This window comes from Anser anser, assembly GCF_964211835.1.
Source record: "Anser anser genome assembly, chromosome: 1".
Taxonomy (NCBI): Eukaryota; Metazoa; Chordata; class Aves; order Anseriformes; family Anatidae; genus Anser; species Anser anser.
Window position 1 is genome coordinate 215,741,736 of NC_139720.1, and position 27,931 is coordinate 215,769,666.

Sequence of the window (27,931 nt, forward strand, 5' to 3'; positions counted from 1 at the left end):
CCTGCTCCGGCAGGGGGATTGGACTAGATCATCTTTCAAGGTCCCTTCCAATCCCTAACGTTCTGTGATTCAGTGAGTCTGTGAAGGCACAACAGAGTGTACACAGAATTTGAGATGAGTTTTTTTCTCAGTCTCTGTTCCTTTTCTAATAAAACACAGCATTTGAGTCGCCTTTTTGACTGCTGCTGAGTCCTGAGCTGATATTTTCAAAAAGCATTTACAGTGATACCCTGAGATTCTCCCTAGACTTCAGTTGCCATTTCAGAGCCCATCACTATATAAGTGAAATTCATATTGCTTTTTGCCACGTATATTAGCACTTTCTAGTTAGCAACAATGAATGCCATCTCCCATCTTCCTTCCTCTCATTGCATTTACCTGCCCTCAGGACTCCAAATACATCTCAGCCTTGCTGTGTCTCCTCAAGGATGCATATGCTTTTGTGGTACCTTTGCAAGAGAAGAGACCTGAGCTCCAGCAGAACACTCCCACTGTTTCATGGCCCAGACGCTAGAATCCACTGCAGCACACTTGTGCTGCAGGTGTCCACACACATGAGCAAGGACATTCAGCAGACTGCAGACAGAGAGTGCTAGCAATGCCATTCTGCAGAGCCTGTTCTATTACACCCAGCAGTGTAATGGCCAGCTGGCCCTGGCCTGCAGGAGTGACCCAAAGGCCAGTGCTCAGAGAGAGCATGAGACTAACTTCGCCTTCCCCTGCCTCCACCAAGCCCTGAGAGATGCCATCATACAGTCCATGCCTTGCCAGTTCTGCACGCAGAGTGTCAGCTGGACAGGCACGAGAAAGTCTGGGCAAGGGGAGCTGTGGATGGAGCAGGAAGGGAAGCAGTAACCATCAGTGCAGGCCTGACCAGAGCCGTGGCACCCCAGGCCATGTCAATGGCCTCCCAGCTGCAGCAGCGGCCAGCTAGCACAGCCTGGCCCAGGCAGAACCTGCAACACGGGAAAGGCTCCCATCACCGGGATGTTTAAAACCCAGTGGGACACAAGTGGCTTTGAGCAGGCTGCCTGAAGTGCTGTAAGGATGCATGCAAATGCATCCTTTCAGTTGTAGGTGCTCCCCACTCCATACAGAGTTGAGGACAGGGTCTACATCGCCCACCTTGCCCTCCATCACTGCTGGTGTCCTGGCCACATAAGCTGCTCCAGAGGGGCCACAGCAGAGCAGGGCTGGGAGATGAGGTCTGGTCCTTGCCACTTTTCTTCAGCAGCACAGACATAGCTCAGTCCATACCACACTGGGAGCATGGGTGACCACAGCCACCAGGCCATACTGAGAGGGAAAGCTGGGTTGGAGCCCATCAAAGATTCTCAACAACCTGGGCAGTGCTTTCTTGACCTCCCAGAAACCTCAGTGGCTATGCTGGAAGTCCTGAGACCCAGAAGATAAATGCTTGTGAGCGTTTTACTCCTGGCTCTGCTGGCTCAGGTTTGGGGTTCCCCTTCACCTTTCCTCCTTGCAGGCAGCTGTGAGCCAAGAGCTTCTGCCTGCTGCTCAGTCCTATTGGCACCAGAGCCCTTTGCAGTCCCCACTCTGTGTACAAGGAGGCCTCTATTTCCCAAGGGCATGCCCATCTTACCACATCTCCCTCAGATTTGCCAGACTGCCCTGGCTGCTGCATGGGTGCAACCTGTGACTGCTTCTCTCCCACCCTGAGACTCCACTGTGTGCTCTTCCCCTACCTGCCCCCAGGCCCAGAGGCTACCACGCTGCCGCCCCACTAGGACCTCAGCCTGCTGCACCTACCTGCACAGGCAGTTCCTGACCACTGGCCACATGAAGGAAAGCAGGAGTGTTGTCATTTTCATCCAGGACAGTGACATAGATGGTTCCTGTGGCACTGCGGGGTGGTGCTCCCCCATCCTGCACAATCACCAACAGTTGGTAGCTGGACTGCTGCTCCCGGTCCAGGCTGTGCTTGGTGCTGAGCTCCCCTGTGAGGGAGAAATCCTCTTTAGAGAAGGGCCTGTGCTCAGGTGTGTTGCTGGGGAGCCCAGCACTGCAGGGGTAGGAAGATGATTAATTTGTTGTGATACTGGCCTGGCCTGCATCACTTTTGACCTGCCCTGGGTATTTTGCCCAGCCAGTCCCAGCCTAAGAAGCCAGGGGGACTCTCACCTGTCTGTGTGTGGATAAGGAAGTTGGGCTCATGCTGGAGCAGACGGTAGGTGAGACGGCTATTCTGTCCAGCATCCCGGTCACTTGCCATCACCCTTCCCACACTGCTACCAGGAGCCTGATTCTCAGGAACAGTGAAGAAGTAACGCTCCTCACTCAGCCGAGGGCTGTTGTCGTTCTCATCAGTGATGCTGATTCGTACAGTGCTGGTGCCTGTTTTCCGGCCTTCCCCCCCTGTGGCACTGCCTCCTGCTGATGCCAGCACTGTGAGCACATACAGGTCCCGTGTCTCCCGGTCCAGGGCACTTTTGACATATAGCCAACCGCTCTCAGGCATGATGCCAAAGCTGGCAGCATCCCCATCTGCACGCAAGTGGTAGGTAAGGGTCATGGCTTCTGCATCGCGTGCCAGGGCCCGCACCTGCAGGAAGCGAGTGGAGACAGGCACACCTTCCCGCACCTCCACACGATAGGTGAGTGTGTCAAAGATGGGCCCATTGTCATGCTCAGCTTGCACATGCACCAGGAGTGTGAAGGTGGAGCTGAGCTGGGGAGCTCCACTGTCTCGGGCCACAATGGCCAGCCTGTATGCTGCGCTGGCTTCATACTGTAGTGCTCCGATCAGTCGCACTGCCCCTGATGAGCGCTCAACACTGAAGGTGCCATCACCTCCTGACACCAGCTCAAAATTCACCTGACCATTGGCACCGCTGTCGCGGTCCTCAGCCTGCAAAGTGTACACTGTAGTCCCAGGCTCTGTGGCCTCTGGCAGCAGAATGGAGTCAGAGGTGGCTGGGAACACTGGTGCATTGTCATTCACATCTGACACAGAGATTTTCACACGGGTGTTGCTATAGGCAGGGGGTGAACCACTTCGGGCCTGGACATCCAGAATGAGGACTGCCTGAGACTCGTGATCAAGAGGCAGGCTGGTGCGGAGCTGCCCAGAGCCAGAGTCAATGGAAAAATAGCCATGAGGATCCCCCGAGGAGATGGAATAAAAGATGTCATCGGCATGACCTGCAGATAGGGAAATGAAGACAGGAGGAATGATTTGTGTACCTGGCCCTCCTCCACAGCCTGCTACAGACAGCATCAGGGTTGGACATTGCTGTCTAGGGCAGACTCTGGTCTGGAGATACAGAGCAGCACTCTGCATGCTTGTGTGCATGGGCACAAGTGTGTGTACACACATGTAAGCATGTGTGAGAGCAAGTACTGGAACAGAGTGACAGTCTTGGGGTGCACATTCAGATGTGCATGCCTTTGAGCATGCATGGAGCTCCCAGAATGGGGTTGCTTTCTGAGGAAGTGTGATACCAGACTTTCAAAGCAATGCAGGAACAGTGAAAAGTGACTGCATATAAAAGGGCCAGGCCCATACCTGGAGGATTCTGGGCATGGACAGCCCCCACGTTGGTGCCCTGCAACGTGTCCTCGGGCACTGTGAAGAAGTACTGGGCTTGCTCAAAGATGGGGGGCGAGACTGTGCCCTCTACGATGCTGATGTTCACTCGGGCGTTTGGCTGTGCCTGTAGGCCCCCTCCATCTTGTGCAGAGATCACCAGCTGCACCAGGGTGTTGGCTTTACCGCTCAGGGACCATGAGAGGGAAATGACACCTAGGGAAGAAAGATGTTCAGAGGGCACTAAGCCTGCACCCCTACATCACGTGGCACCAGAGCAACAGGACAAACTATAAGCTTGAAATCGTAGAATCATAGAACGGCGCTTGGGTTGGAAGGGACCTTAAAGATCATATAGTTCCAACCCCCGTGCCATGGGCAGGGATGCCACCCAGTAGATCAGACTGATCAGGAAATGAAAGACCTAAAAGGGTAGCAAACAATGTGTGTCACAGGGCAACGTTCCATGGAAGAATTGGAGTAAAGAATAGGAACCCTGCTGGGAAAGGCTCCCCAAATTCTCCCTTCTCAGCCTCAAGTCTAGTCCTGAGCTAAGCAGCAATGAAGGCTGTGAGAAGCAAGACAGAGAGCAGGATTTGGGAGAGGGGAAGGAGGGAACAGGACTTCTGATGTGGGGCACAGGGCGATGGTCAGGGCGCAGCAGTGGCAGGTGGGATCTGGGCTGTGAGTAGGCTCCTGGAGGAAATGTAGAACTGCAGAACCTTCCAGGACGAATCCTACAAAGGAGGTGGCCCTGCATTAGGATGGCCAGTAGGCCTGTTCTCATCCCAGCCAACGTTTGGCAACCTGGGGACCACTGTGGGCAGACCCTGATGCCTCTGCAAAGCACAGGACACTACTCTGTCCCACTGAGGGCTCCTGGCACCACACACCTATGCACACACCTCCCCAGCAGAAACTGCTCTGACTTTGGTGGCCAAAGAAGGCAAGAGACAAGACAGGCAATGAGAAAGGTTGGACTGCGTGGCACATAGAGTTATAAGCGAAGACAGTAAATTGAGCAGGAGGCAACTGGGCAGGGACAAGAAACTAAGCAGGATACAGCCTGATGAGACAAAACAAGCAGTGTGCAGGAGGAAAGGTGCAGTGAGTTCATAGAATCATAGAATCATAGAACATCCCGAGTTGGAAGGGACCCATAAGGATCATCAAGTCCAACTCCTGGCACCGCACAGGTCTACCCAAAATATTAGACCATGTGACTAAGTGCACAGTCCAATCGCTTCTTAAATTCAGACAGGCTTGGTGAAGTGACTGCTTCACTGGGGAGCCTGTTCCAGTGTGCGACCAGAGTTAGGGATGACAATGAAAGTGTGGAAGAAAGAGGGGACAAATAAGGAAGAGAGCAGGGAGCAGAATCAAGGAGTCAGAGATTGAGTCTCAGAATGGGCAGCTGGGAGATCAAGACACTGGGACAAGGAAGAAATGTCCAGGAGAGGAACAGACATATTCTGGTGGCAGCCTGCATTGCTGAGTTGGCCAAGCTGAAACCTTCAGAATGACTTTCACATCTTTCCACATCCCACTGCTCTGGCTGATGCTTCCTCTGGCTGGCCCTGAGCTCTCTCACCTGTGTCCTTGTTGAGAGAGAAGAGAGGGGGTGAGTTCCCCAAGACAATGCGGTAGGTCACTTTCCCATGCAGACCTTCATCCTTGTCATGGGCAGTAACACGCAGCACAGCTGTACCCGGCATGCTCTGTGTGCTAATGCTGGCAGCATACTCTAGCGGGTAGAACACTGGCCGATTGTCGTTTATGTCCTCCAGGAAAACCTTCACATACACCATCGAGTTCAAGCCACCCTGTGGAAAAAAAAAAAAACAGATCAGAGATGGGGCAAGGAGCAGGGGCAAGGACAATTGTATCCCCTGCACAGTGCTGAGACAGCAGCATTGCATCCCCATTGGCATCTGCAGCACTCACCCCATCAACAGCAGTGATGGTGAAATCATAGGCAGACGTGCCCTCATCACGGTCCAGAGGCTGCACTGTACACAGTTGCCCCGTGTTCTTGTCGATGCTGAACTGCGTGGGGACCACATTGCCGATGCCAGAACCAACGGAGTAGGAAAGGGAGCCGAAGAGGCCACTGTCAGCATCGGTGGCTGTCACCTGGATAGGAGAAGGCACTACTTAAGCAGGGCAGCACTATTGAGACCACCAGCCTAAGCAGACAGACCCAGCCCACCACCTTTATAACCCAGTACTGCCCTCTACTCCACAGCCCACAATTACTGCACAGCCCCCAAAGCTGGCCACAGCAAAGCAGACTGACTGTTAATGCCTCAGTCCTGACATCCTCGTCCCAGACAAGATGACTCCCTCTGCAGCATTCTCTGCAGAAGGACAGGTCCTGCAGAGTCACACGGATTCAGGTGGTGCCCTATGCAGTGGCAGGCAGCAGCAGGCACCCCAGGGTCAGCCTACACTGGCACATTCCAGGAGGGGACACAGGGCTGGGGAGCACAGCCTTGCAGACTTGCAAGAGCTGCACCATGCTTGCTGTCTACAGTGCTGCCATGGGTGCCTGCACGCCAGAGGTGGCTTGTTCCAGGTGAAACCTCCCTTCTTGCAACTGTGGGGCAACATCCACTACCCAGGTCTACAGACTTCCCTTAGCAAAGAAAAAGGCTGTACAGGGAGGGGGGATGCAGAAAGGTGCAGAGATGCCAAAGATCTAGCAGACAAGCATCCCCACTGCACCCAGCTTGATTGGCCAGCCAGAGACAACCCATGCTCTTGCAGCAGCTGGCCTTGGCCCTCTGCTCTTTCTCTTCTGCAAGGACACTTAAGACAAGCTGGGAAACAAACCAGACCCTCCTTACCCATGTCCCAGGCTCTGCCTCACTCTCAGAGCTCTGTGCCTGGCAGCCCTGGGCTTTGAGAAAAATGCCTGGAGGTGGCATTGCCCTCTGACAGCCGGACCTACCAGACCCTGTGGCACAGGATTTGCATTAGCATCTACAGACACAGCAGGAAGATTAAAACCGCTCGCTGTCTGCAAGGTCCTGCTCCACCTCTGGCTCTTTGCAGCTCAGCTCAGTAGAAAACAGCTTCTTCCCCCTGACCGCAGCATCACTGCCCACGGCTCTTTCACCAGCTGGGAGCTCAGTGTGGAGAACAAAGCTGGAGGACGGAGCCAGGAGGGAGGCAGCTGGGCCAGGCCCGGGTGAAGTGGAGTTCAGGCCTCGTCAGCCACAGCTCCTCCCAGCAGCAGCGCTGGGGCCTCGGCTCCCGTGAGCGAGAAGCACAGGAACGTTGCATGCGCGCCAAGGAAAGGGCCCAGCTGGGGGCTGCAAACAGCTCCTTCCTACGGGCAGGGCCCCCAACCTGAGCCACCACCAGACCCTCAGAGACGGATGAACAACCAGAGTGAGCACAGAGACTGCTGGGCTAGGGAAGAAGGAATAAAGTGGGAAGAGGTAGGACCTCGTTATGCTCTCACCCCAGGAAGGGGAGGCAGCACCTGAGGGAGCCCCTTGCTGGTTCTCCTGCCTGGCATCCACAGCCCACCCCAGGGAGGGGAGGCAGCACCTGCGATATTCCCCCAACAGCCCTCCTTCCCCAAGGCCTGTGGGCCCTTTGCAAGGGGATGCCAAGGAAGAGAAGCTGAGTGCACATCGACAACAAGCACAGTGCTCCCTTCAGAGGGGATTTGCTCCCCAGCCATACAGCAGCTGCTGGAAGAAGTGCCATGGAACAAGATCTCCCTCCCTGCTCCAGATGCAGAGCACTCAGAGACACAGGTGCCATGACAGCAGCCTGGCTACGTTGGGGAACTGTCCCCACCTGCCACCCCCTCTGTTCAACCTCCTCCCTCCACCTTGCCTCAGCTCCCTTTGCTGTGTCCTCCTTGCTCCTGCAGCAGCAACAGCATCTTGGACATGCCAGGAGCTCCTGGCCTGAGGAAGCTTTGGCTCAGGGGTTCAGAGCAGGGCATGGCTGGCTGCAGAGGGCTCATGAAGTAGGCTGGGATGGAGCCACTGAGTGGAAGTGGTCACTGTGTGCAGCACAGGCTGAGTATCTGGTTGGCAGGGCCACAGGTGAGGTGCAGCATGAGGGCCTCAAGTCTGGATGCGATGACTATAAACCTGCATCATTCAGATCAGAATCCATCTAGAGCCCCAGATATCAAGCTGAGGCTGTCAGGGAGCAACAGAAGGGTGTTAAGTCAGAGCTAAATGACAAAGACAGGTAGCAGTTGGAGTTGTTCATATGAGAGTATAAATCTGACCTGTCATAAGACAGACACCTACAGGGGAAGTTATCTGGAACTCCAGCTTTCTGCCACAGGAGCTGGGTGGGGTTTTGGGAACAGGAGAAACAGATGACCTCTCACTATCGTACAATACAGTACCATCTCCCTGCCTGCTCCCCAGTACCCAGAGCCATCTCCCTTTAGGAATGCCTGATGGAGCCAGAGTTTGGCAACAGAGGCAAACCTAGCTGTAGAGCCAATGCACGGGATCCTAAGAAAAGTTCCCCATTCATGTGTATCTATCATTCTACCTCCCTGTCCTGTTTTGATGGCTTCTCAAGAAGCAGGGAAGAGGTCTAGCACAAACACTTCGTGCACAAGCCCACATAGTGTCCAAGAGAGGTTGTGTCACTGCTATACCAGCTCTGGAGACTTGTGTCTGGTCCTTGTCTCACTTGGAGGTGTGGTGCTAAACCAGAGTCTAGAGAAAAGCCACAGGAACAGCAAAACAGCCAAAGGAGCAGCTAAGCATGTTAGCTCAGTGTGGGGCTGCTGTACAATTCACATGGTGTCTCTGCCACTGTATGGAGAGGGCACAGGACTGTACCCAGTGACCCCGGCCCAAGCCCTCCTGCCTGCAGACTGCTGATGCCCTCTGCCTGCCTCCTGTGGGATGGGGCTGGCTGCTTGCCTGTAGCTAGACCATGCTTGTGGGGCCTGACAGCCCCTGAAGGCCAGCACGATGCTGTCTCTGGCAGGGGCTGCTGCTGCCTGGGCACTTCTCCAAGTGGCAGTGCAGGGTTTGATCAGTCACTAGGTATGACAGACACCACAGTCCATCAGGCATGCACAGCTGGGATCCATGGCTGCAGACTGCAGAGCACAGGCAATCTGGGACACACTGCACATTTTTATCTGTGAGGTTAATTAACCACCAAAATGGCTCAGCAAGGCCTGTGGCAAATTCACCACTCCTGGAAATTTTTAAACCAAGTCTGGACGTTTTTCTAGGAACTTTGCTGAAAGCTAATCCAGAGCAGCCCCAGGCTCTCTATTTAGTGCCCACCCAAAATCTTGGAACAGCTGGATTTACTGTAACTTACTTAGGAGGCTCCTGACTTTTGCCTGAGAAACAAGAGGAAAATGGGGTCAGCCTGTCTATGGGAGAGCCCAGGAAACCCTCCACTTGGGGTTGTGCAAGGCCTGCTGCTTGAACGTGTGTCTGCAGGAGTCAGAGCTCTGAGCGTGAGTGGATCCTCTGCAGCAGCCCTGCCTTCGACTTTGAATATGCTGCAGAGCCAAGACTGGCTCTTCCCAGGAGGAGTTTATGTGGGAGGAGAAAGGAGAGGAGAAGGCTGCAGCTGGGAACAAGACACCTGCATGAACTTGCAGGGGCACTGTGTGAGTATGGGAAATACACTAACCCGCAGGATCACAACACCAATATGAGGTCCCTGCATGAGCTCACAGGATCACTGTGCTTTTGTCCAAGACACTTGTGTGTCCCCATGTGCATAAAAGACACCTGCATGTGCTCAGAGGGTCGGCCTGAAGATAAGAGATGTGGACAAAGCTGTGGGGTCACTTCACCTGTAGAGAACACCTGCACAAGCTTGCAGGATCACCATGGTTACACTAGGCACAATGTGTAGAGCCAAAGTGCATGCTGTGTTTCTGTCCAAGACTACAGAATGTGCAGCTACAACCCTATATGCTAAGAAGAGATAGTGTCCCCTTCAGGTATTTACAGACACTGATGAGATTCCCGAGCTTTCTCTTCTCCGAGCTGAACAGTGCCGGCTCTCTCAACCTCTCCTCATATCAGAGAAGGTGCAGTCCCTTCAGCATCTTTATGTCCACCAGGCCCCCCAGGTCCATTTCTGTCAGGCAGCATTCTACCTGGGGGGCTCCCAGCATGTCCTGGTGCCTGGACTTGTTCCTCCCCAGCGGCAGGACTCTGCACTTCTTGATGAACCCCATGACGTTTCTGTCATCCCATTTCTCCAGCCAGTCCAGGTCCCTCTGGAGGGCAGCACAACCCCCTGGTGTATCCGCCACCCCTCTCAGTTTTGTGCCATCTGCAGACTTGCTGAGGTTACACTTTGCCCCATCACCCAGACCATTAATGACGATGTTAAACAGGACAATACTCAGACATACAGTTTGATTTTTGGGTGGTCCTGTGTGAAGCCAGGATTTGCACTCAGTGATCCTTGTGGGTGATGGTGCCAAACTGTAGCTATTTTGTTTTAACATTTCACATTTTTGTGTGTTTTTCAATTAGCACATTTCTCCTGCTAACATGCCTTTTACATACCAGTATTCACATGACTGTTGTGATATTCCTAGGTCTGAGTATAGAGTATCTGGCCAAACACTTAATATTCACAGTTCGGCCTGCATACAGACTTGAGAACACGTTCAGCCTTTTTACTGTGGTCACACACAACCCCTGTAGATGCTGAGGTGCTGTCTGATGCACAAAATGTCCTGCTGGGGTTGTCTGTAAGGCCTTGCTGCCCATTCAGCTGCTGTCAGCATTTGAGTGCCTTCGTCCCTTCTCTCCCATCCTGCTTTGGAACACGGCAGCAGAACTGATGAACAACTACCCATACTGAACATTTTGTCTCCAAAGTCTGCAGTGAAATGCAGAATCCCTTAAAGGTACTGTTTGTTTGAGGCCCTGAGGTCAGTCTCCAGCCCCCAGTCTCCAACTGGATCTCCAGGCTGTCTAATTCCTTCAGTAGCACTAGGATGCTTGTCAGTGTTTCAGGTTGGTCCACCATATTGAAGAGGCATACTCTCCCTTGCTTCCTCCTGCCTCTTCTGCCTTTTGCTTCACTTATGTAGGAAGCAAAATCTTAATTTCTCCTCCATCAGCTTTTCCTCTGCAGCCCAGCTTTTGGTCTGTGCTGCTGCACAGTGTGTTGTTGGGGGTAGTTTACCAGGGAGTATTTTCTCTCTTTGGCTACCTATCACCTGGAACTCTCAACATGTGCCAGCAAGAAGAAGCTTTACCCTTGCAGGATGCCAGGATGGGAAAGAGTGCTACGAAGAATGGCCCCTGGGAATGCTGGAACTGTGAGAACACCCAAGACAGACCGTGTGTTATACAAAAAAGAAGTTTAGGACGTGCTAGAGATAGGCGAAGGCCGAGTACAGGTAGTCAGTGATGCCGAAAATGCACTGCAGGAGAGACAGCCTGCAGGCAAGGTTAAGGGAACAGAAAATGAGCACGGGAACATGTGCATATTCTGCTGTGTGACACTGGTAAGTAGACGCTATGTGAGATGTAATATACTGAATCACTGCTGTTGGCAGCGGGCATGTTTATGTGTCTGGGAGATGCAGATTCTGTTGGAAAAACCTCCTCCTGGGAATCTGTGCCTGTTGCTGTTCCCCACAGGACCTCAGCATGCTGTGACTTCTGCTGTGGGCTATGAACAGAAGTGGGACAACTGCAGACCCCCATGGTGGGTCATGCATGTGCGGTGAGTCACCATCCCATGAGGTCTTTAAAAGACGTTTAGATTTAGAGCTTAGTGATATGGTTTAGTGGAGGACTTGTTAGTGTTAGGTGAGAAGTTGGACTCAGTGATCTTGGAGGTCTCTTCCAACCTAGATGATTCTGCCATTCTGTGATTCTGTGATTCTGTGTGATAGGATGCTGTACGTCTTCAGCTTGTCACAAGGCTCCCGCCTTCTTGTAGCAATGCAGGTATGTGAGGAAAAAACAGCTAGTCCTGCAAACCCCTGTCCACTAGATTAACAGGCATCTGGGGACTGTGTTGCTGGAGCGCTCCCAAATGCCTTGCATTTGCCCAGCCCAGTGGACACAAGGAAGGAGTGCACAGGAGGCTGCACAGCCTCTCTGGGCAACCTGCTCCACTACCGGACAGTCCTCATGGGGAAAGGCTTTTCCTAGATCCAGCCTGAAACTCGTATTTCCACCTCTGCCAGTGGGCTCTCATTCGCCAGGGCTGTGGTGCTCCACTTGGCCCCCGCCTCCAGGCATAGCACAGCTCATGAGCCACCGGTCTCTGAGCCCAACCATACAGAAACGTACTTCTTACCCACCTGGTTGTGCAGCTCTCCAAGCCATAACCTTCTCCTTGGAAGAAGGTGTCAAAATCCTTGTTAAAGTCAAGGCAATCATCGTCCACTGCTCTCCCTTCACCAACAGATCCAGGCCATGAACCACAGAAAGCAAACAGACTGCTCAGTCATGATTTAGTCTTGCTCAGTTTTTGCTGGCTGTTGCTTTCCCAGTTTCCTCTGTGTGGCCAAACACGTGCTCCAAGAGGACTAATTCCATGATTTTTCCAGAGACCGAAGTGATGCTGACAACAGGGTAGGCTCTCCAGATAATCCCTTTGGCCTTTTTTTGAAGCTGGGGTGCTTTTCCTTCAGTTGTCAGGGATCTCCCCTGGTCTCCACCACATTTGAAAGAGCAGTTCTGCAAGTCCATTTCTGCTAGCACCCTTTGATGCAGCCTGTTGGGTCCCATGGATTCATACGGGTCAAGGTCACTGAAGAAATACTGACTCAATCCTAAACCCTGTCAAGAAGCTCTCCGAACCCTTTCAATAAGCATGAAGGGCCTGAGAGGGCTTGTTGGTGAAGACTAAGATAAAGGAGGCACTGAGTGTCTCAGTCTGCTGTCACTAAATCACCCGCCCCATTCAGCAGTAAGTCCTTATTTAGCCTCCTGCTACCAATATAGTGGTAGAAGCTATTCTTACTACCCTCAATTTTCCTCACAAGTCTCACCTGAGGTTTAGCTTTCTTGATATGACCCCTATACGCCCAGGCAATGTTTATAAACTCTTCCTTTGTAGCTTGCCTCTGTGTCTACCTTCCATACGCTGCCTTTTTGCAGCTTAGCCCAAAAGTTTCCGCTTAGCCAAAGCAGTCTCCCGACATGTATCCTTGTTTTCCTGAGTGCTGGGATGGACTGTTCTTGTGCTTGGAATATGATTTCCTAAAGGCTTACCAGCTTTCCTGAGCTCCTTTGGTCTTCAGACCTGCTTCCCATGAGAACCCTTCCACCGAACACGTCCCTGTAGAAGCTGAGGTCTTGCTTGAAGTCCTTGGTCTGTACTACTCTCCTTCCTCACTCCGTTTAGGATCCTGAAGATTACTATTTCATGGTCGCCTGAGCCAAGGCTACCACTGATTACCACATCCTCAGGCAGTTCTTCCTTGTTAGTGAACAGCAGGTCCAACTGTGTCTCACCCCTTGTTGGCCTGGGAAATTGAAGTTCTTTGTGAGAGCCGGGGTCTATGATCCAGAGACTTCCCTCAGGTACTGCCACCTCCTTGGCACACTGTACCAGCCTCAACTCAGACTTCTTGGATTAGCATTGATGTCTTTGTGTTTAAAGCGTGTGGTGGATTTTTCTCTGTGAATGTGGGTATTTAATTTTTTAATTTACACAGTTTGATATCACAGTACCCAGAAGTAAGGAATTCCAGAGCAGAGTGCATTTTTCTTGAACTCTGCACTGCTGGAAAGCAATCAGCTCTGGCTGGCCCTGAAACAGGGTGCTGCCAGCATACCCTGACAGTTTGGGACCATGCTGCGCTGGCTGCCCTGCAAGGTGGGTGGCAGACATGAAAAGAGGCCAGGAGTGCCCCAAGCTGGTGCTGGATCTGTACATCCCTCACAGAACTGTGAGGCAGCACTGGATGGCTGGGGAGGTACCCTGGATAAGGGGTGGTGGAGGAAGATGGCAATACAGCGAGGTGATGGAGGTATCACTGTGGGTGACAACAGAAAGGTGCCAATGATAGCATCCATGGGAGCATCTGTGTGGGGCCTAGGATATAGTGGAACAGTATGGGGCACAAGAGGCAGATAAGGATGGGGTATGCTGTAGGACATGGGAGAGGTGTATTAGCCTGTTGCAGACTAGACCTGGCCATGGCTAGCACAGTGTGCAGGGGGGGGACACCGGTGCACCCTGGGCTGAGAGAAGGCTGGGTGAAGGCTGGGTTGTTCCAGTAGCATGCTGTAGGCAGAATGAGAGAACAAGGCATGGAGGAAGTGTAGCAGAAATAATGCTATGTCTGCTGCACACAACTACAACAGGTTAGAGAGAAATACCATGTTGCAGCCAAGCACATCTTAACAAAACCCAAAGACAAGTGGGAGCACTGGCACTGCATTGCTCAGAAGCCCTGGCTTCATTCTGGACCACAGCAGGATGGGTCTCAAATCTCCCTCTATCTTCAAGAGCAAGGAGCTGATTGCTGACAGAAACATTTCCCATACACAATAGCAGGATGCATTCATTAGCTCCTCATGGCAAAGGATTTCCCTTTAGAGAATGGTATTCTACAGGCTAGAACAGGAGAGCTGCAAGTTGGAAAACTCTCTCTGAGCATGTGGCTGTTTTGTCCAGGGAGGAGGTGGGTTGTCTAGTCCACTCACCAGTACCAATAAAGAAAGTTTCTGAGAACTGCCACCTCTTAGTCTTAAAAGAGCACAATCAGACTCCGAGGTAGTAGCAGTAATGAAAAATAGATCTACAGGAATGGATCACAAAATCAGCAAAATGGGGCTTAACCAGGGTCATGTCCAGCACTTGCACGGAGGCAGGGAAGTGCCTACAAAGCACCATTATGGAGAAATCTCCCAAACTATTTCTATTCTGGGATGCTTCTCTTAAGTGCCTGTACACTAACGCACACAGTATGGGCACAAAAAAACAACATGTTGAGTTAGATGTGTGTGTACAATTGCAGGGCTATTACTATGTTGGGATCATGGAGACATGCTGGGATGGTTCCCGTGACTGAAGTGTTGCAATGGAGGGATACAGGCTCTTTAGGAAGGACAGGCTGGGAAGATGGGGAGGGGTCATTGCTCTTTGTATGGGAGAGCAGTTAGAGTGCATGGAGCTTTGCCTGGAGATGGATGAAGAGCCAGATGAGAATCTATGGGTTAAGATTAAAGGGAGGGACTGGAAAAGTGATGCTATAGTGGGTGTCTGCTACAGGCCACTTGACCAGGAAGAACAAGCAGATGAGATCTCTGTAGACAGATAGGAGGGGCAGGACCCTCATGGGGGACTTCAACCACCTAACTTACGACACCAAGTTAGGTGCATGTGTCGATCTGCTCGAGGGTAGGAAGGCTCCGCAGGATGATCTGGATAGGCTGGACCGATGGGCTGAGGTCAACTGCATGAAGTTCAACAAGGCCAAGTGCCGGGTCCTGCACCTGGGGTGTAACAACCCCAAGCAGCACTACAGGCTGGGAGATGAGTGGTTGGAAAGCTGCCTGGCAGAGAAGGACCTGGGAGTACTGGTTGATAGGCGGCTGAATATGAGCCAGCAGTGTGCTCAGGTGGCCAAGAAGGCCAATGACATCCTGGCTTGTATCAGAAATAATGTGGCCAGCAGGACTATGGAAGTGATTGTCCCTCTGTATTCAGCTCTGGTGAGGCCGCACCTCGAGTACTGTGTTCAGTTTTGGGCCCCTCGCTACAAGAAGGACATGGAGGTGCTCGGGCGAGTCCAGAGAAGGGCAACGAAGCTGGTGTGGGGTCTGGAGAACAAGTCTTACGAGGAGCGGCTGAGGGAGCTGGGCTTGTTCAGCCTGGAGAAGAGGAGGCTCAGGGGTGACCTTATCGCTCTCTACAGGTACCTTAAAGGAGGCTGTAGCGAGGTGGGGGTTGGTCTATTCTCCCACGTGCCCGGTGATAGGATGAGGGGGAATGGGCTAAAGTTGCGCCAGGGGAGGTTTAGGTTGGATATTAGGAAGAACTTTACCGAAAGGGCTGTTGGAATTGGGCTGCCCAGGGAAGTGGTTGAGTCACCATCCCTGGAGGTCTTTAAAAGATGTTTAGATGTAGAGCTTAGCGATATGGTTTAGTGGAGGACTTGTTAGTGTTAGGTCAGAGGTTGGACTCGATGATCTTGGAGGTCTCTTCCAACCTAGATGATTCTGTCATTCTGTGAATATCTGCTGGAGGGGCAACCCAGCAGGGCATACGTAATCCAGGAGGTTCCTAGAGTGTGTTAGTGATAACTTCCTTCTCCAAGCAATAGAGAAGCCAATGAGGAGAGGTGCTCCACTGGAGCTCATCCGCACCAAGGAGGGGCATGTTGGGAATGGGAAGATCAAAGTCAGCCTTGGCTGCAGTGACCAGGAGATGGTGGCGTACGAGATCCGTAGGGCAACGAGGAGGGCGCACTGCACGTTCACAACCCTGGACTTCAGGAGAACAGACTTTGGCCTCTTCAAGGACCTGCTCAGAAGAGCCCTGTGGGATGTGGCCCTGGAGAGGAGTGGACCCCAGGAAAGCTGGTTAGAATTCAAGGATCACCTCCTTCAGGCTCAAGAGCAGCCCATTCCAACAGCCAGGAAGCCAGGCAAAAATGCCAGGGGACCTGCATGGATGATTGAGGAGCTCCTGGCCAAACTCAAACATAAAAAGGAGGCCTACGGAGGCTGGGAGCAAGGACGGGTAACCTGGGAGGAACACGGCAGTATTGCCTGAGCAGCCAGGGATGTGGTTAGGAAAGCTAAAGCCCAGGTAGACCTGAATCTGGCCAGGGGTGTTGAAAAGAACATGAAGGGCTTCTATGAGTACTTTGGTGATAAAAGCAAGGCCAGGGAAAATGTGGGCCTGTTGTTGAATGAGTTGGGGACCTGATGACAGAGGACAAGAAAAAGGCTGAGGTACTGAAGCTCTTCTTTGCCTCACTCTTCACCGGGAAGATGGGCCTTCGTGAATCCCAGGTCCCTGAGACCAGAGGGGAAATCTGGAGCAAGAAGGACGTACCCTTGGTGGAAGAGGATATGGTCAGGGAACACTTAAGCTCACCGGACACGTAGAAGTCTCCAGGTCCTGACGGGATACCCCCACAAATGCTGAGGGAGCTGGCTAGTGTTATTGCGTGGCCATTCTCAATATCCTTGATCAATCATGGCAACTGGGAGAAGTGCCTGAAGACTGGAGGAAAGAAAATGCCAGTCCTGTCTTCAAGAAGGGCAAGGAGAACCTGGGTAATTAGAGGCGGTCAGCCTCACCTTGATCCCGGGAAAGGTGCTGGAGCCACTCATCCTGGAAACCACTTCTAGGCACATGAAGGGCAAGAATATCATCAGGAGCAGTCAGCATGGATTCACCAAGGGAAACTCATGCTTGACCAACTTGATAAGCTTCTATGACGAAGTGACTGGCCTGATAGATGAGGGGAATGCAGCGGATATAGTCTGCCTAGACTTCAGTAAAGCGTTTGACGCTGTGCTCCATATGATCCTTGCAGACAAGCTGGTGATGTATGGGCTGGATGGGCAGACAGTGAGGTAGATCGAAAACAGGCTGAACGACAGGACACAGAGTGCAGTGGTCAGTGGCGCAAGTACGGTCAGTAGTCAGCGGGCTAGTTGGAAGCCAGTAACGAGTCCTGGGGGTCAATACCATGTCCAGTCCTGTTTAATATCTTCATTAATGATCTGGGTGATGGGGCAGAGTGTAACCTCAGCAAGTCTGCAGATGGCACAAAACTGAGAGGGGTGGCGGATACACCAGGGGGTTGTGCTGCCCTCCAGAGGGACCTGGACTGGCTGGAGAAATGGGATGACAGAAACGTCATGGGGTTCATCAAGAAGTGCAGAGTCCTGCCGCTGGGGAGGAACAAGTCCAGGCACCAGGACATGCTGGGAGCCCCCCAGGTAGAATGCTGCCTGACAGAAATGGACCTGGGGGGCCTGGTGGACATAAAGATGCTGAAGGGACTGCACCTTCTCTGATATGAGGAGAGGTTGAGAGAGCCGGCACTGTTCAGCCCAGAGAAGAGAAAGCTCGGGAATCTCATCAGTGTCTGTAAATACCTGAAGGGAGGGTGCAAAGATGTTGGAGCCAGGCTCTTTTCTGTGGTGCCTGGTGCCAGGACAAGAGGCAGTGGACACAAGCTGGAGCACAGGAGGTTCTGTCTGAACATCAGGAAGCATTTCTTTACAGGGCACGTGACTGAGCACGGTCACAGGTTGCCCATAGGCATCGTGGAGTCAGGATTTTGGGCAGCCAGCTCTGAGTAGCCCTGCTTGAGCAGGGAGATTGGATTAGATGATTACAAGAGGTCCCTTCCAACCTCAGCCTTCGTCATTCTGTGATCTGCAGCCAAAAGCCCTTCTGAACATCCCAGAACTCCAGTCAGCTTTAGTCCTTCTGAAAGAGCGGCTCTGCTCCATCAGCCCTGCACACAGCCCTGGGACCACTGTGCAGCAGCATCTGCTACCTGACTCTTCTTTCCTGTTTGGTTCAAAACTTTGCTTGTGTACCCTGCAGCCACTTGTCAAGAGCAGCTGGGCAAAAGGGTACCCGTGAGACTAATGCAGTCAAAGTAGCAGCAGTGGATGGAAAAGAGCAGCAAGATGTTGCAGGGTTAGGGAGAAAGAAATCACAGCACAAATCTCAGGGAGCTATGACTGCTTTGAGCAAAGGACGGCAGATGCTGGGAAGGTGTGCCTCTCCACACCGCATGAAGAATTGGCAGGACAAACATGGCCATTGAAGCTTTGAGGTCTTGTTATTTCACCATCCTCCTACTACCCTGGCAAGACAAGATGCAAGGAAGTGGAACCAAGGCACCACAAAGCTCTTAGGTTCTTCCAGAGCAAAGGACGGATGGAGAAGCAAAGCCGCACACTGGAGTCCTCAGCTGCCTCACCTGGAGTCAAGGCTTTTCCCTCCCACAGATCCATCTAGAGGGCAACACCAGAGCCCCTTGAACACAGCCATCTTTGTCCTCCCAGACTTACTACTGACCCCTCTACTCCCCTATGCAGTCCACAGTGCATGAAAAGGATGGAGTGCTTCTCAGCAGCCATTCTCTGGCTATCCTCCTGATCTCCAGCAAGCACAGTCAGCAGGCAGGGAGCTCATCTGGAGCCCTGCCCCGGCTGGATCTCTGCTACGCACATGTTACGCTGTGGCTTTGGCAAACATCTGGCTCTGGGCTCCCGCCCCTCAGAGTGACGGCTCTTGGTGGGAGAGGAGGGGAGGCTGGCGCCAGTGTGGTCAACGATCCCACGCACGGCTCCCTTTGCCTGAGTGTGTGCCAGGCGTCCTGCCCTCCCCAGCCCTGGCACAGCTGCTGACCAGCTAAAAGCAGCCAGGGAGCGGCCACGGCTGCTATTTCAGGAGCTGTCTCTGGCTCCCGGGTTGCATCTCAGCCTCCAGAATACTCAGGCCTCAGGGGAGTGTGTGGGGTCAGGGTTCGGCCCTTGTGATTGTCCAGCACGCGTGGCTGAGCCGAGGGTCAGACCCTGAGGCTGTGGGGTGTGCCACGTCCAGGGAGACCCCTCTGCACAGCTGCAGTCACTGCATGCCTGCACCGCTGGCTCCTGCAGCCCAGCGGCTACAGGACATGGTGAGGCTCTGGCTGGCAGCTCCACAGCCACAGCCAAGGCATGGGCAGATGCAGGGCTGCTGTATCCATACACAGATAGGTATGGAGCACAAGGGCAGATTGTGACATCCAAAAATTGAAAGTGATGGGGCAAAGCCCTTGGTTTTGAGGAGGAAGGGAAGCAGTTTAATCAAAGACACTGGCAGGGCGATAAGACTGTGGTGGAGGGTGAGGCTGGGCAACTGGCTACAGGAACCTGAGGGTGAGTACAAACTTTCTGGGAGTCCCAGTACCTCCAGGAGCAGGGGCAAAGTAAGGAGCAGAAAGAGTAGGAGAAAGGCTCACACACAAACACCCAGATGTCTGCTCTGTTAGAGCAGCAAGGAGTTACAGGGCACTGGGAACCTCAGCAGAGCAGAGGAGTTTGGGCATTGAGCAGGGAGGGCAGAAGTCACGACCCTGCAAAGGAAGAGTGCTCAAGGGAGCTCGAGTGGGGCAGCAGCAGTGCAGGGTAGGAAGTGACCTGCTGGAGGGCACTGATGCCAAGGACTCCAGAGAAGGGTGCTGAGCTGAGCTTTGGCTGCACAAAGCTCAGCTAGCGAGAGCTTACAGAGTGGGTCTGCACAGCAGGATGGGGCATGACGATGCAAGACATGCAGGTGATACTGGAGCTTGGGGCAGCAGAGTAGGGAGCAGGACAAGCAGGGGTATACCAGGCAGGAATGGGGAGCAGGAAGAGGCTGGGGTGCCTGCCCCATGGCCATGCCCATGTGGGAGAGCACTGTCAGTAAGATCTGCCCTGGGGGCAAAACAGCGAGGGTCCCTGGGGGGCAGATGACAGCAGCTGGCAGCAGCCAAGGGGTGTGGAAGAACAGGAGGGAGCAGAGACTGAGGGAAGGGGAGGGGGAGTATGCTGGCAGGCTGGGGCTCCGGGAGGGGAGGAGCAGTGCCGGGCACTTTGGGGGATCAGTGTGCACAGGTGTGGGGCTGTGGGCAGCATGGAGGAGGGAGGGTGTGAACAAGGACTATAGGAGGAAGGGGAGTTCTAGGGGGGCTGGGGCCAAGCAGAGGTGAGGGAAGAGGGGCAGCTGTGAGGGGGCTGGAGATCAGCGCAGAGGAAGGAGGGAGCTGTGGAGGGGGCTGGGGGAGGAGCAGAGTATGGGGGGAGAGGAGCGCAAGGGGCTGGGGCCTCTCGGCTGCAGTGGAAAAGCTGCTGCAGCTCCAGGGGAAATGCTACTTGAATTAATCATGGCGCTGGCTGCTGTGCCAAGCCCAGGAGGAGGCTGCTGGCAGCGCAAGGAAATAACTTTCACAGGAATTTGGAACAAATGCAGCTCTTCTGGCGGTAACAACAGCACTCACCTCCCCCACAACCTCCCCATGTACCAGCATCTCCCCCATGTCCCCAGTCCCTCTATACCCCCAGATTCGCTCTCCCAGCCCGCTCTCCCAGAAGCATGATGCACTCCCTCTCCTCATGCTGATCCCTAAGGAGCTCACAGGCATCTCCCGATCTTGTCTCGGGAAACTTGTCTTCTTGTTTCAGAGCAGGAGGAGGCCTGTTCTATGTCGTGCAAAGGTCTGAAAATAGGTTAATGCTAAATCCCTTGTCCCAAGAAAATGAATGAATGTAACGATGTCCTTCCACCACTCTCTCTGGCAGCAAAGTCAGTGAGTTATTAGTCCTCCTGCTGCTCCAGTCCCAATGTGTGGCTACTCTCTGTGTCCTCTCACAGCTGTCCCCTTCAGTACCATAACTGATGCATCAGGATTATCCCTCAGGACTCTCTTTTTGTAATACAGTTCCTGCAGCCTGATCTAGCTCAGAGCACTTCATGCAGGTCATGGTGCAGCCCCAGAGGCTGTCCCAGTGCTGTGCATGCAGCATAGCCAGTCCCACAGAGTCACAAATCAGTACTCAAACTTAAAAGCTCATCAGACCTGTCCTCAAAATTTTAAGATATGGATATACGTTGCATGTGTTGCTGGTCAGCTTTTGATTGGTGATGTTCTTCTTCCCCAACAATTGTGTGTATGGGTGCAAGGGAAATATGTAAACCCTGACTCCAAAATCATTAATATTGGATCTATGCAAGAATCAATAATCCACCATCTCATCTCATTCACATTTCAGTCAAATCAGCCACCTCTCACAACATGGAGGCTACACAGCTCTCTCTGTGCTTTACAGTGGCTGCTAGAGGACAGACAATACTTGATTTAGCATGAAAAGTTAGAAAGGCCCAGAAAGACAATATCTGACCATGCATGCAGCTTGCTGGTACAAAGTCAATCCAACAGAATATTTAAAGCAAATTTAAGCCAGCAGGGTGAATTTATACCAGAACAGTGCTTTGCATCATAGCACTTGAATGTGGTCCGATGAGCCCTAAAGCATCTATACTATCAACTCATGGCCACAGAGAAACAGAGACAACCAATTATTGACTATCCCTTGCTCTCTTGCCTGACGTTGCTGTGTCCACTGATTCCCTGGGCTCCTTCTCTACTGGCATTTCTCTCTCTGAGACTTGAACTGTGAGTTTGCTGTTTCCTTTGGTTAGGGCTTATGCAGAGTCTGCTACCGTGAGACCTGGCCCATGATAAACACAAGTAATAAACAAAGATGTTATGAGATTCCTTTTTTCTCTGGAGCTCAGGCCAGCAACCTGTTCTGCTCAGCCCTGTTCGTACACCAAACACAAAGACCAACCTGGAAGAGCGGACGGGGTGTGCGGGCATGCAGGAGACCTGCAGCTAGTCTCTCCTGGTCACTCACATTGACTCCACACTTTCCCATCATTCTGTCCTGCCCACAGAGAGCAGATATCAACATCTGAAAATAGACCTGGTCCTCCCAAGGTTTCTTGCTTAGAAATATGGTGGTCCAATGGAGAACCAAACCCTTTTTCTCGTGCTGGCCTTGGCAGCTGTGTCCTGCACATCATGCTGGCAGTGCCTGCCCATGGTCTGGGCTCTTGTGAGTATTACACGGGTCTGGACCAAATCCAGACCTCACCACATACCCTTTCACCTCCTGAGGCAGGACAAGCCCTGATGCTTGGAGGTCACAGACAGATGGAGTCAAGCAGGGGGCACACAGGGGCTGATATGAGCAACCCCATGGGACATGGTGCCGGCTGCTGGCCACTGTTGACCCCAATGGCTCCTCGGAAGACTCTTCTGGGGGAGGGGTGGCTTGAACTGGCAGGACAGCCTCGAGACCCAGGCTCCCCACCCCAGATTTGCCCAGCTCCCCGACCTGGCCCACTCCAGCCACGGCCCGGTGCCTAGCCGGCAGCCTGGCCAGCCTCCTTTCCCATCCTCTCACGTTTCCCGGCTCAGAGGAAGCAGCAGCAGATGTGTGAGCTGTTTGCTTTGTGCTGGGGCCACGCGGGAGTTACCTGCGCTCAGCCCAGACGCACTGCTTCCAAACGAAACATGAGGGCTGAGCCAAGACCATCGAAATCTGGCCAAACCCTCAGTTGCTGCTGGCCTCCGGGCCAGCGCCTCCCCCTGTGCTGTGCAAGCCGGGCTGGCCCCCACGCTGTGCCAGTCCTCACCGTGGCCAGGCCCCGCACACCCAAAGAGCTTCTTCATGCCATCCCTGTGGCTCTGCGCCACCCCAGCTCCTCTGTGGATCCCGCTCTCCCTCCTGCCTCTCCCCATGCTTGTGGCCAGGAGCCCAGCTGCCATCACCAATTGCATTTCCAGAACACCTTCCTGCCCAGCAAGCAGCACTGAGCCGGATGGCACAGAGAAGAGGGGAAGTCCCCCTAGGGCTGCTGCAGCCAAGATGTCCCTGTGCACACCTGGGGCCTCCACACTCACCAGAGCTGCTTCACTCCTGCCCTGGCCCTGAGCCCACTCCCACCGTTGGCCCCTGCCCCATCTCTATCCCCAGCCCTGGCCCTGACCCCACCCCACCCACCTGGGACAAGGCAGCGTGTTGCCCTGCACAGACCTTCAGAGTCATACAAATGGCATCACTGCTGTGCACCCACAGAACCTGATAGAGGTGCACGAACCCTTCAGGCCTCACCTGAGACCTCTTACTGCTCGAAGGCTGATGCAGCGTGTGCATCTCAGTTCAAATTCCGGAGATGCTGCTTCCAAGGTAATATAACAATAGCAATCACGCACAATTAATGTTAATATTCACAACTAGCCTTTCAAACACTGATGAACTTCACCTAATCATCTCACAGGGGTAGAGAGAAGTTAGCAGCTTCCTACAGGTTTGACCCTTGTTCCTGAGCACCATTTCTAGTATCCTGGCCTGCAAGGCTGCTCCACCCTTGTGCCAGCAACGCCTTGTACAGTGGGGCACAATGTTAGCTGATGCCAATGAAGTGCTTTGCACAAAGGAATTCCTTGAAATTTGCCCACAATATCAGCGATATCACTCAGTACTTGCATGCAGAAAGGGTGTAACGCTGTTCTGCCCCATTTCCCACTCACATTGAGTAGGGATTTCTCTGTTCTAGCATTCCTGCTGCCATCAGGACCTATCTAAGCCATGAAAACTGCACTAAAAATCCTTCAGTGGCAGGTCTCCCATCCCAAACCTCTCATAGCCTTGGCTGTGCCCTCCTCAAAATCAACTCCTGACAGTTGTACCTACCTGTAAGAAGCAGGTCCCAACAGGGGTGTTCTCCTTCAGGGACACATTGTAGAAATTACTCCTGAACACTGGCTCATTGTCATTGACATCCTGCAGGGCCACATGCACCACGGCTGAGGAAGAGAGGGCAGGAGTTCCCCTGTCCGTGGCCAGCACTGTCAGCTGAGGTTGAGGATCCTTCTCATAATCCAGTGGAGCAGCAGTAGTGATGATACCTGTAGCAGGATCAATGGCAAACCAGCTGGAGTGGGTGTCATGGCCATGCATGATACTGTACCGCACCTCCCCATTGGGACCCTGGTCTTTGTCTCGAGCTGTCACTTGCAGGACAAAGCTGCCTGGGTACACAACCTCAGGAATGCTCTGTTTGTACTCCTGTTGGTCAAAGAGTGGAGGGTTGTCATTGATATCCACCACCTGCAGCACAAAGGTTGATTCTGCCCGGAGTGGAGGTGTTCCTGAATCAGTAGCTGTCACCCGCAAATCGTAGGAGTCTCTTTCTTCACGATCCAGAAGCTGGTCCACACAGATAAGGTAGATGATGTTGTCCTTGGTAGTGAGGGCAAACTTACCATCCCCTCCCTCCAGTGTGACATTGACATTGGAGTATTCACCATAATCTGGGTCAGAAACAGAGATACGGGCCACATACTGTCCGGGCTGGGCTCCCTCAGAGATCTGAGGGGAGCCATCTTCACTCAGAAAGATGATAGTCATGGTGGGCTGGTTGTCATTGTAGTCACGCACATGAATAGTGACAAAAGCTGTAGTGACCTCAGGATGGACAGCCTTATCCCGTGCCTGTACCACCAGCTCATGTACCTTCCTGACTTCATAGTCCAGACCCTTGTTGAGCTTGATGACTCCAGTTCGGGAGTCAATGGTGAAGTACTGGTCAGGATCACTCTGTCGACGGTTGATCTCATAAACCACATCCCCATTTTCTCCTTCATCTGCGTCAGAGGCAAAGACCTGAAGGATGCTGCTGCCAGGTTTCAAATTCTCTGATATAAGAGTATGATAGCGGCTCTGGTTGAAGGTAGGAGCATTGTCATTGATGTCCTGGATAGATATATCCAGCATCATCTGGGTGCTCCTGGGAGGGGAGCCACCATCATAGGCTTCCAAAAGCAAGGAGTATGATGATTGGTTCTCCCGATCTAAGACATTGCTGACCACCAGATCCAAATACAAGACCCCATTGGGTCCTCGCCGTGTTTCCAAGCGGAAGGCCTGCCCCACATTGTCACCCTTAATCACATAGCCTTGGGTATTCAGCAGGCCACTGTCAGCATCAAAGGCTGGGTCCAAGGGAAATCTGCTGCCAATGGGTGTGTGCTCTGGAATCTGGAAGGTGCTGTGTTGCTTGGGAAAGGCTGGAGCATGATCATTGATGTCATTAACTTGGATATTCACTTCTACTGTGATGCCCTCTGGAGTAACAGCAATGAAGCTGTAACGGTCCCGGGTCTCTCGGTCCAGGACACGGGCTGTTTTGATGATACCCGTGTTCTCATCTATTCCCAAGTCAGTGGCAACACCACTGCCCTCCTGTGCTGATATAAAATACATGTAGGCACTGGTACCGGGTGGCAGGCCAGCACTGATGTCCCCAATGATGGTGCCAGCTGGCTGCTCCTCATCTATTTGTAGATCCAGGGTACCCAGGACGGCAGAGCCCTTCCCTGCTCTCAGGCCCCCAAGGATTAGCAGCTCCAGCAGAAGCATGGCTGACCCCTTCATCTGCTCCATTACTAGGGACTTGCAGAGCAGAAGGTTGCTCGATCTTCTTTGCAGTGTGCTTTAATCCTGCAAGGAATGCAGACCAGAGGCTGGTTAAGAGGGAGCAGCAAAGGAAGGACAAAAGAAAAACATGGGGAGGGAAAGCCTACCAGGTATCTCCTGCCTGATTGCTCTCTATCACTTATCCCTCATGAGATAAAAAAGTGTTAGAGCAGAGGGTGCCCAGAATGAAGGCCTAGGATAGCGCCTTAAGTCAGATAAGCAGAGCACACCTGACCTCTTGCTGAGGTTACTAGCTGGTACCCTATCACATAAGCTATTTTCTACACAGCCAAGCATTCTTCCCAACCACCAGCTCTCCCGGCAACACCGCAGCCAGCTGCCCTACAGCAGAGGGTTCCTGTGCCTTTAACAGCTGAATGTTTCCTGTGAGGCTGAGAAAGGCTGTCTGCAAGACCACAGAGATTTTTGGACAAGCAGCAGCCTAGCACCTCTCCATACTGAAAAATAAAATCTTAAACTGGGAGAGAGCCCAACAAGTGACCCTGCTGAATCCCCCCTCTCCAGTAGCATGCTTTTCAGGACAACAGGGATTTTGGCTCAAAAAAATGTGAAGTGCAAATCGGGTGTCCCTAGAAGGGAGCAGCAGAACTGGAGTGGGCTTACATCCAGTGAACAATAAATCAGAATGGCTCTATTGCAAAGGACATACCCACAGCTGGGAATGCCCAGGATAAAATCCTGTCCTCCAAGGGCAGACAGGGCCCATTGTTTGGCCTGGCACAGAGATCTGTGGATGCCCCTAGCTGGTACCATGGAGGGTGGTGGTGGTACAGTAGGAACGCAGCAACTCCCTCTGAACTGCCAGCTGCTCTGGCTCCTTCCCCGTCCCACACCCTCCCCTGCTCACTCTCCTCCTTTGTCTCCTTCTCACTGCTCCTTGCTCATTCTGGCTCCTTCACTCCATTTCCCCCTGCTGTAGCTTCATTTCACTGCAGCAGTGGGGGAGGGACGAGCAGGGAGGAGCAGCTCCCTGCAGCAACACCACTACTGGACACGCTGGACACACTCCCAGTGCCCAAAGGCAGTCAGCCCCCAAGGGCTCTGCCCACCCTCCCTGCGAGTAGCCAAAGCAACTCAGCAGTCAAGGAGCTTGTGAAGAACACCAGCCCCAGTGCTGCTTTTAGCCCCCGGTAAACGAGGCTTAGTGGTCTGCAGGGATGGCGGCAGCATGAGCTCACACTTGGACTCTCTTGAAAGCATTTGCTGCTGGTCCCATAACCACACTCAGGAGCCGCTCATGTCAGACATAGGACGGCAGGAACCTCCCTGTCTTGGGGGACGGAGGTGGCTGATACTGCCTTAGTTTAGGGACTAAGAATGGCAGCCCTTGGTCTACAGAACCCTACAGCAGTGTTAACCCTTTCCAGGGCATGTAGTATGGTTATTCCTTGGTCTTCTTTTCCACCTCAGGACATCAGTTTAGGCTGATTTTTCCTGTGGAAATCTTGGGTTAGTGACAGAAATAAAATTTTTAAAAAGTGTTTTCTTCATATAAAGAAGTATCTGTTTACTTCAATGGGCTATACGAACTAGAAACCTATGTATACACCCGGTGCCTGACATCATCCATGGCAAGTAAAGCCATGCACTGTTCTTGCACCTAGCAAACATGAATCCTCATTATCGTTCAGGAGCAGAAGTAAAAAAAAGTTACATGTACTTGTGGGCTGCCAGCTGGTGACCTGCACCAATTCAGTGGTCCTGGACAGGTTCATCTCTTTCTATTGGAATTAATTAAATTTCTACAGCTGAAGGGGTAACTAAACACATCCAGAACTGGAGGAATGGGGCCCAAGTTTGTTTCTGTGATGAAACTGCATCATCCTAACTGTGACCCAGTTGCCCGGGTCATGGGAAGGTTCAAGGCAGAGGGCTCAAAGCCTTGACAGGTGAGTAGATGAAAACTTAAGGAAAAGAAGGGTAGAAAAACTAGTAGACAGACATACAGAGAGGCAATGAGGCGATCTCAGTGGCTGAGGACAGGAGTAAGCTGAAAGGTCTTGGATAGTGCCCAGCACAGATCAGGGCACAGATATGGGAACCAAAAAAAAAAAAAATGGTTTGATTATTGATATGGCTCTTGGGAAGCAGAAGGGAGTGCAGTGTGGCTTTGTGGGCTGCTTGCATGGGGGCAGGGAAACTGGTAAAGTCAATCTGGGGAGTGCAAAGATCAGCTGAGAGCACTGGGACAACCGAGGAACAGAGACTAGGGTTCTTGGGGTGAGGAACAAGCGTTCTTGGGGTGATGAAAGTCTGTGTGAACTTCTCCCTTTCTATCCTCCCTGGATGCATATGGGTAGGTTCAGAGCCTAGCTACCTGTTAGGCAAAAGACAAAACTGCAGGTTGCCAGATTGCACGAGTCCATGG

The 27,931-nt window shown here is 52.7% G+C and overlaps 1 protein-coding gene across 4 annotated transcripts in view; it reads right to left on the bottom strand.

The window, feature by feature from the left end:
- The window catches only part of DCHS1 (dachsous cadherin-related 1), an 85,530-nt gene that overhangs the window by 24,532 nt on the left and 33,067 nt on the right, over positions 1 to 27,931 (bottom strand). For all 4 annotated transcript variants that reach the window (XM_083821715.1, XM_083821716.1, XM_083821717.1 and 1 more), the window contains 6 exons: positions 23,758 to 25,566; positions 5,492 to 5,680; positions 5,139 to 5,370; positions 3,527 to 3,763; positions 2,143 to 3,162; positions 1,771 to 1,958 (listed from right to left, as the gene is read on the bottom strand). In XM_083821715.1, the coding sequence (XP_083677841.1) occupies positions 1,771 to 1,958; positions 2,143 to 3,162; positions 3,527 to 3,763; positions 5,139 to 5,370; positions 5,492 to 5,680; positions 23,758 to 25,509 (3,618 nt within the window). In that variant the 5' untranslated portion in view covers positions 25,510 to 25,566. The remainder of the gene's footprint in view (positions 1 to 1,770; positions 1,959 to 2,142; positions 3,163 to 3,526; positions 3,764 to 5,138; positions 5,371 to 5,491; positions 5,681 to 23,757; positions 25,567 to 27,931) is intronic.